The sequence below is a fragment of the Anolis sagrei genome, chromosome 1, assembly GCF_037176765.1.
Source record: "Anolis sagrei isolate rAnoSag1 chromosome 1, rAnoSag1.mat, whole genome shotgun sequence".
Lineage (NCBI taxonomy): Eukaryota > Metazoa > Chordata > Lepidosauria > Squamata > Dactyloidae > Anolis > Anolis sagrei.
In genome coordinates, this window is record NC_090021.1 from 174,449,736 (window position 1) to 174,465,891 (window position 16,156).

Genomic DNA, 16,156 nt, shown 5'->3' on the forward strand with positions numbered 1-16,156 from the left:
CACAATTTGCTCTATATGCCGGATCCCAGGGAAGTGCACTTGGAAAGCACCAGACGCAGGGCCTTCTCTGTTTCTGCCCCTGCCTTATGGAATTCCTTGTCTCCCTATTTCAGAGCCATGCGCGACTTAGGGCATTTTATCCCAGCACTTAAGACCTGGCTTTTTACTAGAGCATTTGACCCATGTTAATTTTAATATTTGTATGTATGTTGTTTTATCCTGTATAATTTCTGCAATGTTAAATCACCTGGAGCATCTTGGATGGAGGGCGATTAATAAGTAATTAAAGATGATGATGATGAGATGATGATGATGAAGAAGAGAAGGCTGAGAGGAGACATTATAGCCATGTATCAATACGTGAGAGGAAGTCACAGGGAGGAGGGAGTGAACTTGTTGTCTGCTTCCCTGGAGACTAGGACGCGGAGCAATGGCTTCAAACTACAAGAGAGGAGATTCCATCTGAACATGAGGAAGAACTTCCTGACTGTGAGAGCCGTTCAGCAGTGGAACTCTCTGCCCGGAGTGTGGTGGAGGCTCCTTCTTTGGAAGCTTTGAAACAGAGGCTGGATGGCCATCTGTCAGGGGTGATTTGAATGGAATATTCCTGCTTCTTGGAAGAATGGGGTTGGACTGGATGGCCCATGAGGTCTCTTCCAACTCTATGATTCTATGATTCCTCTTGTTGCTTATGTTGTGATTTTGTTGTTGCATGCTAATAAAGGCTGTGTGTATACAGATCACCATAAGTTGGGGGAAGACTTGAAGCCTCACTGCTTTTGAAAATCACCCCCTCCAAAACAAGCAGCCTTTGTGCTGTGCCTTCGCCCTGGTTGGCCAAGAGAGGGGCGGGTCCAAGGCCCCCCTTTCCTGCCCCTCCCCTCCCCTGAGCCTTCCTCGTCTTCCCAGCATGCCACCTTGATCCCACCCCTTTCTCTGCCCCACGCCCCCTTTTCCTTCCATCCCTGTGGGGCTTGCTTTCTCTCTCTCTCTCTCTCTCTCTCTCTTTCTCTCTCTGTCCCGCTGGATCACCTGGAAATCGCTGCAAAGATGGCTGCAGGGCAAGAGCTGGGTAAACAGTTTTGCTTTTCAAAAAGCTTCTTCTCCTTGCTGGAGAGCAGGATCTTTATGCCAGGCGGAGGCCAGCCTTTGCACAGAGTTGAGTCCATAGGAAGCCTTTTTGCAACAGGGGGAGGATCTGGGTGTATCTACACTGGAGAAACAATGCAGTTTTAAGTGCCATGGCCCCATGCTGTGCTTGATTTGTAGTTTGGAGAGGCACCATCACTCATTGCTAGAGAACTCCCCAGACCTTGTAAAAGTACAACTTTCTGGATTCCTAAGCAGTGAGCAAGTGGGATTAAACTGCATTAGTTCTCTAGTGCAGACACTCTTTCACTCCTTCCTTCTCCAGAGGGTCATAGAATCAAAGAGTTGGAAGAGACCTCATGGGCCATCCAGTCCAACCCCCTGCAAAGAAGCAGGAATATTGCATTCAAATCACCCCTGACAGATGGCCATCTGTCCTTCTCTTTTGCCATATAAAACCCAGATTATCTGCTTTGAACTGGATTATATGGGAGTGCAGACTCATATAGTCCAGTTCAAAGCAGATAATGTGGATTATTTGCTTTGATTTTTTGTGTGTGTCAGGAGCAACTTGAGAAACTGCAAGTCGCTTCTGGTGTGAGAGCAGGGCCTCCCCAGAAAATCTTAAATTTCAAGGTGGAACGTAGAAGGAGATATGTTCAGACAGGTACATCCGGCCGGAACTATAACTCATAGGGACCACTTCACCCCCTACCAACCCCAGAGATCCCTCCGTTCTGAGGACCAAGATCTATTGGAAATTTCCAGTGTCAAGACCTTGCGTCTAACAGCAACCAGACGCAGAGCCTTCACAGCAGTGGCACCATCACTCTGGAATACTCTGCCACCTGAAGTTTGTGCCTTGCGGGACTTATCAGCTTTCCGCAGGGCATGTAAGACATACCTGTTTCGACAGGCCTTTGATTGTTGATATTGCTGTTTTTAAATTGCTTTTAAATTGTGTTAGATTTTAGCCGTTCTTGTATGCCGCTCCGAGCCCCAGGGGAGTGGCGGCATATAAGTTCGAATAATAAATAAATAAAATAAATTACTCTCAGCCATCTGGATTTGGGAAAATTGGAGGTTGTTGTTTTGACACATCTGACATCCACTAGGTAACAGTCAGTAGAAAAGGTGCTGGTGGAGAAGAATTTCCATCCCCACTGATAGAAAAAATAGAAAATTTGTCTCAAAATGAATATCTTGTACCCAGTTGCTGACCAGCAATGTTCTAAATGCTTTGTTTTTGTTTTAGTGGAAGCTACACCATGCAGTTCTTTGGTTCAGGACCACAGCAAGCTCAATAGTATAAAAGGGGTGGAAGAAGTGTGCCTTGTGCGTTTCTTCTAAGTGCTATATGTTCTTCCCTTTTCCATCTAGCTTTATTCAGTGTCTCGGACAAGACTGGCCTGGTGGAGTTTGCCCAATGCCTCAGCTCTTTAGGCTTGGCCCCGGTTGCCTCTGGAGGAACAGCAAAAGCTCTTCGGGAAGCTGGTTTGAAAGTCAGGTAAAGGCCGTTTCAAAGTTCATGAAATCACATGCAGAAAATCAAATCATGCCAAATAACTGATCATCCTGGGTCCCATGGTTTCCATCACTTGACTGGGTTTGAAATTTGTACTCCTTGCACTAGGACCAAGCAATGTTTCGGTCCTTTGAGAACAAGGCCTGCACTTGTGTACTTCTTCCTTGGCCTAATGTGTGTGCCACTGAATTCAGTCCTTATTAGTTTTGCAATAACCATACTTGACTGTTAGCGACACACTTGCTGTATATACTCGAGCATAGGCCTAGTTTTTCAGCCTCTTTTTTAGGCTGAAAAAGCTTCCCTCGGCTTATACTCGAGCCAAGGTTATTTATTATTTTACTCTGTTATTAGCATTATTTTTATTATTTTTATTTTATTACTTTGTTATTATTTTTATTACATTTACTAGCAGTCCCCTACCACGCATTGCTGTGGCCCACTCTGGTGGTCATGGGGGTTCTGTGTGGGAGGTTTGGCCCACTTCTATTGTTGGTGGAGTTCAGAATGCTCTTTGATTGCAGGTGAACTATAAATCCCAGCAACTACAACTCCCAAATGTCAAGATTCTATTTTCCCCAAACTCAACCAGTTTTCATGTTTGGGCATATTGAGTATTTGTGTAGAGTTTGGTCCAGATCCATCATGCAGTGCTCTCTGGATGTAGGTGAACTACAATTCCAAAACCAAAGGACACTGCCCACCAAACCCTTCCAGTATTTTCCGTTGGTCATGGGAGAACTGTGTGCCAAGTTTGGTTCAATTCCATCGTTGGTGGGGCTCAGAATGCTCTTTAACTATAAATCCCAGGAACTACAACTCCCAAATGACAAAATCTTTTTTTTTTTTTGAGTGAAGGACATACATTGGGTTGTTAAGGTGTCTTGTGTCCAAATTTGGTGTCAATTCGTCCAGTGGTTTTTGAGTTCTGTGAATCCCACAAATGAACATTACACTTTTATTTATATAGATTATTTTCCTCTATTATTATTGATATTAAATTTACATTATTTTACTCTATTATTTTTATTACATTTATTATTTTACTCTATTTATTATTGTTATTATTACATTTATTATTTTGATCTATTATTATTGGAAGGATACGTAAGAACATTTATATTGAAGGAGACTAGAATAATGGTTTAATCAGAGTTGGACAGTCTTAGATTACAGTTTTACATAAATATTCAAAAACATTGAACCTCCTCTTGATGCCTCAATTAATGTAATTTTATTGGTATCTATTTTTATTTTGAAATTGACCAGTAGCAGCTGCATTTCCCACCTTCGGCTTATACTCGAGTCAATCAATTTTTGTGGTACAATTAGGTGCCTCGGCTTATATTTGGGTTGGCTTATACTCGAGTATATGCGGTACTTTTGTCTTGCTTGCCAAGCACAAATGTCAGCTTGGACATTACTATGTAGCAAACTATATAATGTATACTACGTAGCACAATTTCTGTTTTATTGACTATTCTAAAGTCTTTGACTGTGTGGATCATAATAAATTGTGGCAAGTTCTTGGTGGAATGGGCATACCAAGCCACCTTGCCTCTCTCCTGAGGAATCTGTACAAGGACCAAGTCGCAACAGTCAGAACTGAGCATGGAACAACAGACTCCAGGGAAGTCATGCTACCCCTCTATTCCGCTTTGGCTAGACCACACCTGGAATATTGTGTCCAATTCTGGGCACCACAATTCAAGAGAGATATTGACAAGCTGGAATGTGTCCAGAGGAGGGCGACTAAAATGATCAAGGGTCTGGAGAACAAGCCCTATGAGGAGTGGCTTAAGGAGCTGGGCATGTTTAGCCTGAAGAAGAGAAGGCTGAGAGGAGATATGATAGCCATGTATAAATATGTGAGAGGAAGCCACAGGGAGGAGGGAGCAAGCTTGTTTTCTGCTTCCCTGGAAGCAGGAATATTGCATTCAAATCACCCCTGACAGATGGCCATCCAGCCTCTGTTTAAAAGCTTCCAAAGAAGGAGCCTGCACCACACTCCGGGGCAGAGAGTTTTATTATTATTATTATTAAACTTTATTTGTACCCCGCTAGCATCTCCTGAAGGACTCGATGCGGCTTACAAAGGCCAAGGCCTCAAACGACAACAACAGACAATAACAATACAATGCAAGCAAATTAAAAACATAAGCAATAACAAAAAACAAAACATTACACTCTTACGCAATAAAACCAGGGCCGAGCCAATGAAGGGTACAGGTTAAAAAAGTGCTGGGTGTAAGAGGTGATATATTGAGATTCTGGGCAAGTGCAATGTGCAGAGAGTCTTAAGCTCTAATAAAGTGCTTCTGGGAGGTAGTGCTGGAGGTTATCCTATTCCGGAAAGGCACATCGGAACAGCCAGGTCTTCAAGTTCTTCCTAAAGACTGCCAACGCGGGTGCTAGTCTAATGTCTTTGGGGAGGGTGTTCCAAAGTCAGGGGGCAACCACAGAGAAGGCCCTGTCCCTCGTCCCCATCAAATGTGCCTGTGACGCAGGTGGAATCGTGAGCAGGGCCTCTCCGGATGAACGGAGGGAGCGTGTGGGTTCGTATACGGAGATGTGGTCAGCAGAGTTCCACTGCTGAAGGGCTCTCACAGTCAGGAAGTTCTTCCTCGTGTTCAGATGGAATCTCCTTTCTTGTAGTTTGAAACCATTGTTCCGCATCCTAGTCTCCAGGGAAGCAGAAAACAAGCTTGCTCCCTCCTCCCTGTGGCTTCCTTTTACATATTTATACATGGCTATCATATCTCCTTTCAGCCTTCTCTTCTTCAGGCTAAACATGCCCAGCTTCTTAAGCCGCTCCTCACAGGGCTTGTTCTCCAGACCCTTGATCATTTTAGTCGCCCTCCTCTGATGGGACCTATGTCTTTTGATTAGGTAGGTCAGTATCCTTTACACACATCATGCTAAAAAATAAAGTGTTTCAGAGTGATAGGAATCAACAGCTGAACCACGTAATTCTTGTATTGATTACTGCGTGGCAATAGCTTTCCATGTTTTTGGTGGACAGCGGACTTCCTCAGCCTCACCTGAAGATTCTGGCGATTATACCAGCCTGCTTCTTCACACAAAGCACGCATGTTTCTATTTATGGCGGCTTGCCCTCTCTTCCCCCCCAATGGGAAAGTTTCTCAAGAACTAAAATAAATAAAACCTGTTTCTAATAGGACCTTCCTGACCCCTTGTGCTGAATAAGGTTTTGCTCTTGCCACACAAATGAGAAATAGAAGAGTGCCTGTGTTGTGCAAAGGCTGAGCGATTTCCCCCATGTAACCTTGAAAAAAACCATGCATGGCAACTTAGTTTCTTCTGCTTTACCTTTTGCCTTGCTCTCCTGGGGATGCGCAACTTATCAGTGGACTTTGTTAACAGCTTTCACTGAAAACGCTACTTTCCCGACTGACCATGGCTGTGTTTTGTTTCTTGTTCTGCGGTGACCTTTCCTCCTTTTTGTACTGACATTTCTTGTGCTCCAATTTCTCTAGATACATAGGTCGACAGTAAAGCCTAAATATTTCCATTGTGCTACCGAGGGGTTGTCAAAAAAGCAAGGGCTGCATTTTAACTAAAGCAACCTTCCTCACCATGGCCATATCCAGGTCTTTTAACTACAGTTTCTGTCATTCTGGATCATTTCCCAAGCTGGCTGGAGCTGGTGGACATTGGAGTCCTGGAAATGAATGGAGTTTCTGAAAGGGCTTGTGCAGGAGAGGGATGAACTGATGAAATGCATGTGATCTGCTCATGACACTCATGCGATTTAAAGGACTACTAAGAACACTTCTCCACTTATTGTGTGACCTCTTTATCCTGCTGCAGATCAGAACTAATGTTTAGATCCCAAGCAAGTATCATTAAATTAAAAAAAAAAACTTTGAGTCAAAAGATTTAAACATCTGGAAAATTAACCCCTTCCAGAATATATAGCTACATTCTTAAGGAAGTATTTATAAGGGAGAAAATGTTTGTTCACATGTGCAGTCCATTTGTTCCTGGTTAGTATCCTTCTGGGATGCCTCGTGGGGATGGGCCTTGGAGGTACTGTTCTGCAGGGGCTCCGGTCCCAAAAGTTGTTGGGAGACACCTGCTCAACCCCACAACCTCTATGCTGATGATCGTGCCATTACTGCTCAAGCAGGGAGCTTTGAGACTGTAGAACAGAAGCTCTCTGAAGCTCTAGGTGCTCTTACTGCCTATTACAGGGAAAACCAGCTGATCCCTAAGCCATCTAAAACACAGACATGTGCCTTTCATCTCAAGAACAGAGAAGCATCCCGAGCTCTGAAGATCACCTGGGAAGGAATCCCACTGGAGCATTGCAGCGCACCCAAATACCTGGGAGTCACTCTGGACCATGCTCTTACCTACAAGAAGCACTGCCTGAACATCAAGCAAAAAGTGGGTGCTAGAAACAATATCATACGAAAGCTGACTGGCACAACCTGGGGATCACAACCAGATACAGTGAAGACATCTGCCCTTGCGCTGTGCTACTCTGCTGCTGAGTATGCATGCCCAGTGTGGAACACATCTCACCATACTAAAACAGTGGATGTGGCTCTTAATGAGACATGCCGCATTATCACGGGGTGTCTGCGCCCTACACCACTGGAGAAATTACACTGCTTAGCCGGTATTGCACCACCTGACATCCGCCGGGAAGTAGCAGCCAATAGTGAAAGGACCAAGGCAGAGACATCTCCAGCTCATCCCCTGTTTGGGTATCAGCCAGCATGCCAATGACTTAAATCTAGACATAGTTTTCTAAGATCTGCAGAGACACTCGCTGGAACACCTCAGCAAGCGAGAGTCCAAAAGTGGCAGGCTCAAACCCAGCACCTCAACCAATGGCTGATACCCAATGAGAGACTCCCTCCTGGGCACACAGAAGACTGGGCGACTTGGAAGGCATTGAACAGACTGCGCTCTGGCACCACGAGATGCAGAGCCAACCTTCAGAAATGGGGCTACATAGTGGAATCCTCGACATGCGAGTGTGGAGAAGAGCAAACCACTGACCACCTGCTGCAATGCAACCTGAGCCCTGCCACATGCACAGTGGAGGACCTTCTTGCAGCAACACCGGAAGCACTCCAAGTGGCCGGATACTGGTCAAAGGACATTTAACCAGCTACCAAACTCACAAGTCGTGTATCTTTCTGTTTGTTTGCCACCTGTACACAAATGACGTCACTCCTTCCCATCTGCTACTAAGGAGGCTGTTCAGGTCCTGAACCGGTTCTTGGCTGCTGTGACAGTCTGGATGAGGGCAAACAAATTGAAATTGAATCCAAACAAGACTGAGGTACTCCTGGTCAGTCAAAAGGCCGAACAGGGCATAGGGTTACAGCCTGTGTTAGACAGGATTACACTCCCCCTGAAGGCATAGATACGCAGCCTGGGTGTGTTCCTGGAGTCATTGCTGAGCCTGGAGCCCCAGGTTTCGGCAGTGACCAGGGGAGCATTTGCACAATTAAAACTTGTGCGCCGGCTGCGCCCGTACTTTGGGAAGTGACTTCGCCACAGTAGTCCACGCTCTGGTTACATCCCGTATAGACTACTGCAACACGCTCTGTGTGGGGCTGCCTTTAAAGACTGTTCAGAAGCTTCAAATGGTCCAACGGGCGGCAGCCAGGTTAATAACAGGAGCGGTGCTCAAGGAGCATTCAACTCTTCTGTTGCGCCAACTCCACTGACTGCCAGTTTGCTACAAGGCACAATTCAAAGTGCTGGCTTTAGCCTTTAAAGCCCTAAACGGTTCTGGCCCAGCTTACCTGTCCGAATGTATCTCTCCCTATGAACCAGCTAGAAGCTCAAGATCGTCTAGGGAGGCCCTGCTCTCGGTCCTGCCTTGTTCACAGATGCGATTGGCGGGAATGAGAGACAGGGCCTTCTCAGTGGTGGCTCCTTGGCTATTGAACGCCCTCCCTAGGGATATCAGATCCGGCCCCTCCCTCCTAACATTTTAAAAAAAGAGTTAAAACCTGGCTGTTTGAGCAAGCATTTGCCAATGCAGAGTAACAGGCTAATTTAGATCCTTCCACTAGCTTGAGAGTGTGAGCACAACTTTGCAGGATCTTTTTTGATGTGATTTAATCTTCTATGGGTTCTTTTCATCTTGGCAGTTTTTTTTGATCTATTATAATTACTATTACACTTGTCCCTGTACATTTGCAGTTTTGACTCTTTGTAAATTTGATTTATTCACAAATTCAGTTGAAATGTTGTTTCAGGGAATCTCTATGTCCTTCAGTATGATTCTGTAGTCTGCTTCCATCAAAAGTTGATCATAGAGTTGTGCTAGAAGACCTAGACATTCTTAGAGAGATGTTCTCTTAGTTTTAAAAAGGCAGTTTCTTTGTTTGTGATTTTTCACTTTCATGGAGGTTCTCTGCCCCTAACTTCTGTGGAAGTGGAGGGATGATTGTATAAATATTTATACCCTGCTTTTACCCCAATTCCCCATACTCAAAGATGTTTACAAAAAATCCACAGCACAATCTTCTAAATATATTGATCCTCTACCTACAAGGCCTGTGCAGTCAAGATTAGATAAAGCTGAAACAAGAGGATTGTTGTATAGACTTTGCGATAACAGTTTGTTAAATTAAATCTCTTGAATCAGCAAGAGAGGTTAAACTAGCAATCATTAGAATTTGGGGTTTTAAGTTAAGCATTGTCTACACCAGGTGTCCTCAAACTTTTTAAACGGGGGGCCGGATTACTGTCCCCCAGACCGTTGGAGGGCTGGACTATAGTTTTTTTAAAAAAACGATGACCAAATTCCTATGCACACTGCACATGTCCTATTTTGCTACTGTTATGAATTGTAATGTAAATATCTGATATGCATGATGTATTTTTATTGTTACAATCTGAACATAAAGCATCGTTTTAGCATTTCTGGAGATAAAATAGTTCCAATTAATATCAGGAAAGCATTCTATTTTCTGTCTTTTTGAAAGTGGTTTTTGGAATATGTACGCATGAGTCCCCTTTCATGGGGAGAAGGGCAGGGTATAAATATAGGAAATAAATCTATATAAAAATGTAATCTTCGTTTGTGGGATTAACAACTCAAAAAGCACTGGACACCTACAATGTATGTCCTTCACTCAAAAAATGATTTTGTCATTTGGGAGTTGTAGTTTCTGAGATTTATAGTTTACCTATAATCAAAGAACATTCTGAACCCCATCAACGATGGAATTGAACCAAACTTGGCACACAGTTGTCCCATTACCAACAGAAAATACTGGAAGGGTTTGGTGGGCAGTGTCCTTTGGTTTTAGAGTTGTAGTTCACCTACATCCAGAGATCACTGTGGACTCAAACAATGATGGATCTGGACCAAACTTGGCACTGATACTCAATATGCCCAAATGTGAACACTGGTAGCGTTTGGGGGTTGCATTTGCTGGGATTTATGGTTCACCTGTAATCAAAGAGCATTCTAAACTCCACCAATGATGGAATTGAACCAGTCTTGGTACACAGAACTCCCATGAACAACAGAAAATACTGGAAGGGTTTGGTGGGCATTGACCTTGAGTTTTGGAGTTGTAGTTCACCTGCCTCCATAAATCACTGTGGATTCAATGAAAGATCTGGCCCAAACTTGGCACGAATATTCCGTATGCCCAAATGTGAACACTGTTGGGATATGGGGGAAATAGAATCTTGACATTTGCGAGTTGTAGTTGCTGGGATTTGTAGTTCACCTACAATCACAGAGCATTCTGAACCTCATCAAAAATAGAATTGGGCCAAACCTTTCCAGAGCAGCGCTGTGGGGACTCCAGCAGCCGCTGCTGGTCCAGATAAGCACGGGAAGGAGAAGCCTGTGGAGGGAGAAGCACTCTCTGCTCTCCCGCGGAGAACAGAGAGAGCAGCAGAGCGGACGCCATTCATTCCTCTGTAACAGACGATCCCTGGTGGCAAGGAAGGCGTGCGCAAACGGTGGAGGCGGCGCCGGGTGGGTGTGGCCAAGCGATGCTGGCTTCCCTGGCCCGGAAGCCTGGCCACACCCACCCGGCGCCCCTCCACCATTTGCGCACGCCTTCCTCGTCACCAGGGATTTTCTGTGGTACAGCAATGGCGTCCGCTCTGCTGCGCTCTCTGTTCTCCGCGGGAGAGCAGAGAGCGCTTCTCCCTTCACAGGCTTCTCCATCCCATGTGGAAGGAGAAGCCTGTGGAGGGAGAAGCGCAGCAGAGCAGACACCATTGGCAGTGGCGGCGGCGAGGGGCTTTGGACAGGCCGCGCGGCGAGGGGCTTTGGACAGGCCAGGACAGGCCGCGCGGGCCAGATAAAGGCCCTTGGAGGGCCGCATACGGCCCACGGGCCATAATTTGGGGACCCCTGGTCTACACTAGGGGTTCTCAAACATTTTCAGCCCCAAAGCCCTTTTGAAGCAAAGAAATGTCTGTATATTATATATACCTATTTATCTATCTATGGCATGGGCAAACTTTTTGACGCATTGTGTTTTAAAATTTGTTAGATGGGTCGGACCAGTGGCAGACTGATGGAGAGTGTGTGTGTGAACTAACTGAAAAAAATGAACAAATACCTATGCATACTGTGCATATTTTGTTTGTAGGTGAACTCAGCTCAACTGCAGGGCCTGATGTTCTCCTCCCTTCATCTGCATTAGCAGGCAGTGGCTTTCCTGGGTTTCCAGAGAGTATCTTGGCCAGCGATGTGCCAATGATGTCCAGGATCTTTTCCATACAAGCCTATGCTCTCCCACTTTAATGCCAGGAATTTCATTTTCTGAAGTTGCTCTCTCTCTCTCTCTCTCTCTCTCTCCATGTTAAAAAGAAGTGATTTGTTATAATAGTCATTAGAGAGAAGACTTCCTTTTTGAAGAGGACTTAATCTTTTAACTTGAAACTTATTGTCTTAAGTATAGATCACTTTCAGTACTTCATTGATTGTCTTTCCTTGGGATATTGGTTTAAGTAGAGGAAGAAAATACATTCTTTGTTTGCAGTCATGCGAAAGACATCCACTGAATGTTAAGATGTTTGAAGAGGCTAGAAGTCTCACTCTCACAAGGGATATTGAATGCTTTTCTGTCCTTTTGATGGAACTGATCATTTTTTCAGCTGGTGTGCTTTTAAGAGAAAGAAATCCATTAAGCGGGAGTTCTCACTGAAGACCAGTTCTTCTCCCAAAGCGGACCAGAACCTTAAACAAAGTTCTCACTGAAGACCATGATGAAAGATTAGTCAAAGACTAGGCAATATAGACTGCTCATATACACTTGCACTGAATGTGTCCTCCCAAGGTTTCACCTTTATTTTCCAACTCCAGGAAATTGATTCTGTGACCCTGTTATGTCATGCAATGTACATGGCATTTCTAAAATATAACAAAGAAAAGAAGAAGAAACAAAGTGGGACAAATAGATACAACCGTAACATACTGGGGAATAAAGAGAACTTGATAGTTTCTTCTTGTCATTGTATTCACCTTGAAAAATTGAGAACTTTGTACTAAGGGAAGGAGACAATATGTTTTGCTCTCTCTCTTTTTCTCTGGGTCTAGCTGATTTATACTTATATCTATGTCTATATAGCTATCCAGATCATTTTGATGATTAGGTAAAGGTAAAGATTTTCCCCTGACATTAAGTCCAGTCGTGTCCGACTCTGGGGGGTGGTGCTCATCTCCATTTCTAAGTCGAAGAGCCAGCATTGTCCGTAGACACCTCCTAGGTCATGACTGCAAGGAGCGCCGTTACCTTCTCGCCAGAGTGATACCTATTTACTCACATTTGCATGTTTTTGAACGGCTAGGTTGGCGGAAGCTGGCGCTAACAGCGGGTGCTCACGCCGCTCCCCAGATTTGAACCTGTGACCTTAGTAGAATCTTTAGGTATCTGTAGAGTAATCCTTTTTTTGGGATGTTGTAGGTTTTTTGGGGGCTATATGGCCATGGTCTAGAGGCATTCTCTCCTGACGTTTCACATGCATCAATGGCAAGCATCCTCAGAGGTAGTGGGGTCTGTTGGAACTAGGAAAAAGGGTTTATACGAGGGGTATTTTTTAAGTAAGGTCCGTTTGAACATAAGTACACAATGAAAGTTTATTTGAAAAAAGTAAATTTATTTTCAGAAAGTACATACTTCACTCTATTTTTCGACATAGTTGCCAAGTTTGTTCAAACACTTATCATACCTCTGAACCAATTTTAAAATACCTTCTTCATAAAAACTTGCCGCCACCAAAAGCCACCAAATCGTCTGTAATCAAAGAAGGGCGACCGGAGCGGTCCTCATCATGGACGTTGTCACGGCCATCTTTGAATTGTCGTACCCACTTTGCTTTCACTCATAACAGTATCACCGTACACTTCACAAATCCGTCAATGAATTTCTGCAGCAGGCAGGTTCCTTGCTGACAAAAACCATATCACTGAGCGAACCTCACATGCTGAGGGTGAGTTGATAGTCTTAAACATTTTTAAAGCACAGAACAGAACCGTACAGGTTAGCTACAGAGCGGAAACTGAGCACAGTTGTTCCCGAGGCATGCCGGTACACGACGCACACGCTCGTTGCGGTATGCGTGCGAACTTCTAGTGTCTACAACAAAACGGACCTTACTTAAGAAAAAATTCCCCTCGTATAGCTGTGGAATGACCAGGGTGAGACAAAGGACTCTTGTCTGCTGGAGCTAGGTGTGAATGTTTTAACTGACCACTTTGATTAGCATATAATGGCCTGACAGTGCCTAGAGCAAAGTTTTGTTGAGATTATATGCTAATCAAGGTGGTCAGTTGAAACAGTCATACCTCGCTCCAGCAGACAAGAGTCCTTTGTCTCACCCTGGTCATTCCACAGATATATAAACCCTTTTTCCTAGTTCCAACAGACCTCACTATCTCTGAGGATGCTTGCCATAAATGCAGGTGAAACGTCAGGAGAGAATGCCTCTAGACCATGGCCATATAGGCTGAAAAAACCTACAACAACTCAGTGATTCTGGCCATGAAAGCCTTCGACAATACATTAATCCTTTTTTCTTTTTTCATCGTTGAAGTGAGAAGGTGCGTCATAAGATGGTTGTAAGGTTGAACATGAAGGCTGGCAGATTAACTGTTGTGTTGTGTTAATGTCCAATGTATGGTAGATTAAAGGATTCAATATGCGAATGCTACCAGTCCTGATTACATTTTGTAAGTGCCACTAAACTTGCATACAAATTAGATTTTGGAAGTGGTTTGTGCTTGGCTGCCTCATTTCAGCATTTTCAAATATCCACAACTTTGATAATCAACATTTACATGAGAACATTTGGCATTCATTAGTTGGTCATTTGGCCATTCATTAGGATGGAAAGATTCCTGAGTTCTTAGAGCTACCTTGTATCTTTATGGATTGAGAAAGAACTATTATGATCTAGCAAAACGGTCATCACTGTGGCTAAAGTTCAAACGAATAAGTCCAGCTCATGCATAGGTCAAGGGCAGTTTTGGTGAATTTTGATATGACCCATGGACAAATCAAGGATGATAGGACCATCTCTCTTATAGGGCCATTTGCTCCCACCTTTGCCACCATTTTCTCACGCAGGCATTTAAAAAGGCCAGAAGAGGCACCACAATGGAGACAGTGAATGTGGTTGGTGGTGCTTTTAGGTCCTGCCTGATGAACAAAACTTTTGCCTTTCTCTACTCAGGAAAGGAGATGGATTGTTTTTTGTAAGCCTTACGGTACAGGACTTTCTTTGACCCATAGGTTTTAAAATCCTTGTGTGTTAATGTCTATGTGTGAGTTATATTAATTGTATTGTTATTTTGCTTATTCTTTGTTGTTTTTATTGATGTGTTGTTGGGTTTAGCCTCATGGAGGTCAACCTTCCTGTTTAAGGAGCTCCATTGGCTGCCGTTCATTTTCTGGTCCCAATTCTAGGTGCAGGTGCTCACCTACAAAGCCCTAAATGGTTTGGGACCCGCCTATCTGCATGACCGCATCTCTGTATATGAACTCACACGATCCGTCCGTTCATCTGGAGAGGCCCTGCTCACGATCCCACCTGCGTCGCACGCGCGTTTGGTGGGGACAAGGGACAGGGCCTTCTCTGTGGTGGCCCCCCGACTCTGGAACTCACTCCCCAAGGACATCAGACAAGCCCCAACGTGGCAGTCTTTAGGAAGAGCTTGAAGACCTGGCTGTTCCAGTGTGCCTTTCCAGAATAGGAAACTTCCAGCACCATGTCCCAAACGGACTTTATTAGAGATTTAAGATTGTCTGCACATCGCACCCACTCTAAAATCCTTACATTTCACCTGTCATGTCCAGCACTTTTAATCTTATTCATTGCATTTGGCCCGGCCCTTTGTTTTTAAATGTGTCATGATGTTATTGTTTAATGTTTACTGTTATTGCTTTAATGTTTATTGGTTTGCTTTTTGAGTTTTATTGTTATATTTGTTATGCTGTTGTTTTATTGAGGGCCTTGGCCTTTGTAAGCCGCACCGAGTCCTTTGGGAGATGTTAGCAGGGTACAAATAATAATAATAATAATAATAATAATAATAATAATAATAATAATAATGTAAGCCGCTCTGAGTCCCTTGGGGAGATGGTGACAGGGTATAAATAAAGTATTATTATTATTATTATTATTATTATTATTATAGATAAGTAAGTATTTTTGGGTCAGCTATTTTACTAACGTTTCTTGTATATATGAGAACATACAGCTTTGACCAAGATTCTCAAACTGCTGTTCACTTAAATAGCAGACCAGTGTTTTGTTCTCTGTGTATGCATGTACATGTATGTTGATTGATGTAACAACCTTCTGGCTCTTCCCTCTGAACAGAGATGTTTCTGACCTCACTGGCTTTCCGGAAATGTTAGGAGGGCGTGTGAAGACTCTTCATCCTGCAGTACATGCTGGTAAGTGGAGATTGACAAACTGTTGCATGTCAATTTTTTTTAAAAAATGCAGTAGTTGGAAAAGAATTGACTTGACTGAAGTTTCTAATAGCTTGAATCCTTTCTTTTTTGCTTAGCTTGTGTCTTCATTGAGGCATTTGGCATGATAGATGGGACTCACATCCACCCATTAGGGTAGTCATTAGACCCTGTTCTGCAGTACGGCCCATGATCCCAACTGTGCATGTTTCGGAAGTGATTATACTATTGTGGTTCCCAATGTCAAAACTTAAATCAAACAAGAGTATGGCTGGCTCTACACTGCTCTATATCCCAGGATCTGATCTTTTTTGAACTGGATTATATGAGTCTACACTGGGGTGAGGAGATAATCTGGAATCAGATCCTGGTACATAAGGCAGGGTAGACCCACCCTCAGTCTTAAAAAAACAGAAATGGTAATTCTGTTTTAAAAAATTAAGCTGACATACCTCTGGAGGTATCCACTTTTTATGTTTGGCAAGCAGTTCCCTAGAAGGCAGTTACACGTCTTTCTTCTCAGGATAGTTCACCTCCAAGAGATGAAAACTCTAAATAATAATGGTGCATTAAACTGCTTATTGCTCAGAATTCAAGACAT

The 16,156-nt window shown here is 43.7% G+C and overlaps 1 protein-coding gene across 1 annotated transcript in view; it reads left to right on the forward strand.

The window, feature by feature from the left end:
- Positions 1-960: 960 nt before the first annotated feature.
- ATIC (5-aminoimidazole-4-carboxamide ribonucleotide formyltransferase/IMP cyclohydrolase) overlaps positions 961-16,156 on the forward strand; it is a 59,657-nt gene continuing 44,461 nt past the window's right edge. Inside the window, exons 1-3 of the mRNA XM_060781383.2 lie at positions 961-1,072; positions 2,470-2,596; positions 15,461-15,537. Coding sequence (XP_060637366.2) covers positions 1,051-1,072; positions 2,470-2,596; positions 15,461-15,537 — 226 coding nt within the window. The 5' untranslated portion in view covers positions 961-1,050. The remainder of the gene's footprint in view (positions 1,073-2,469; positions 2,597-15,460; positions 15,538-16,156) is intronic.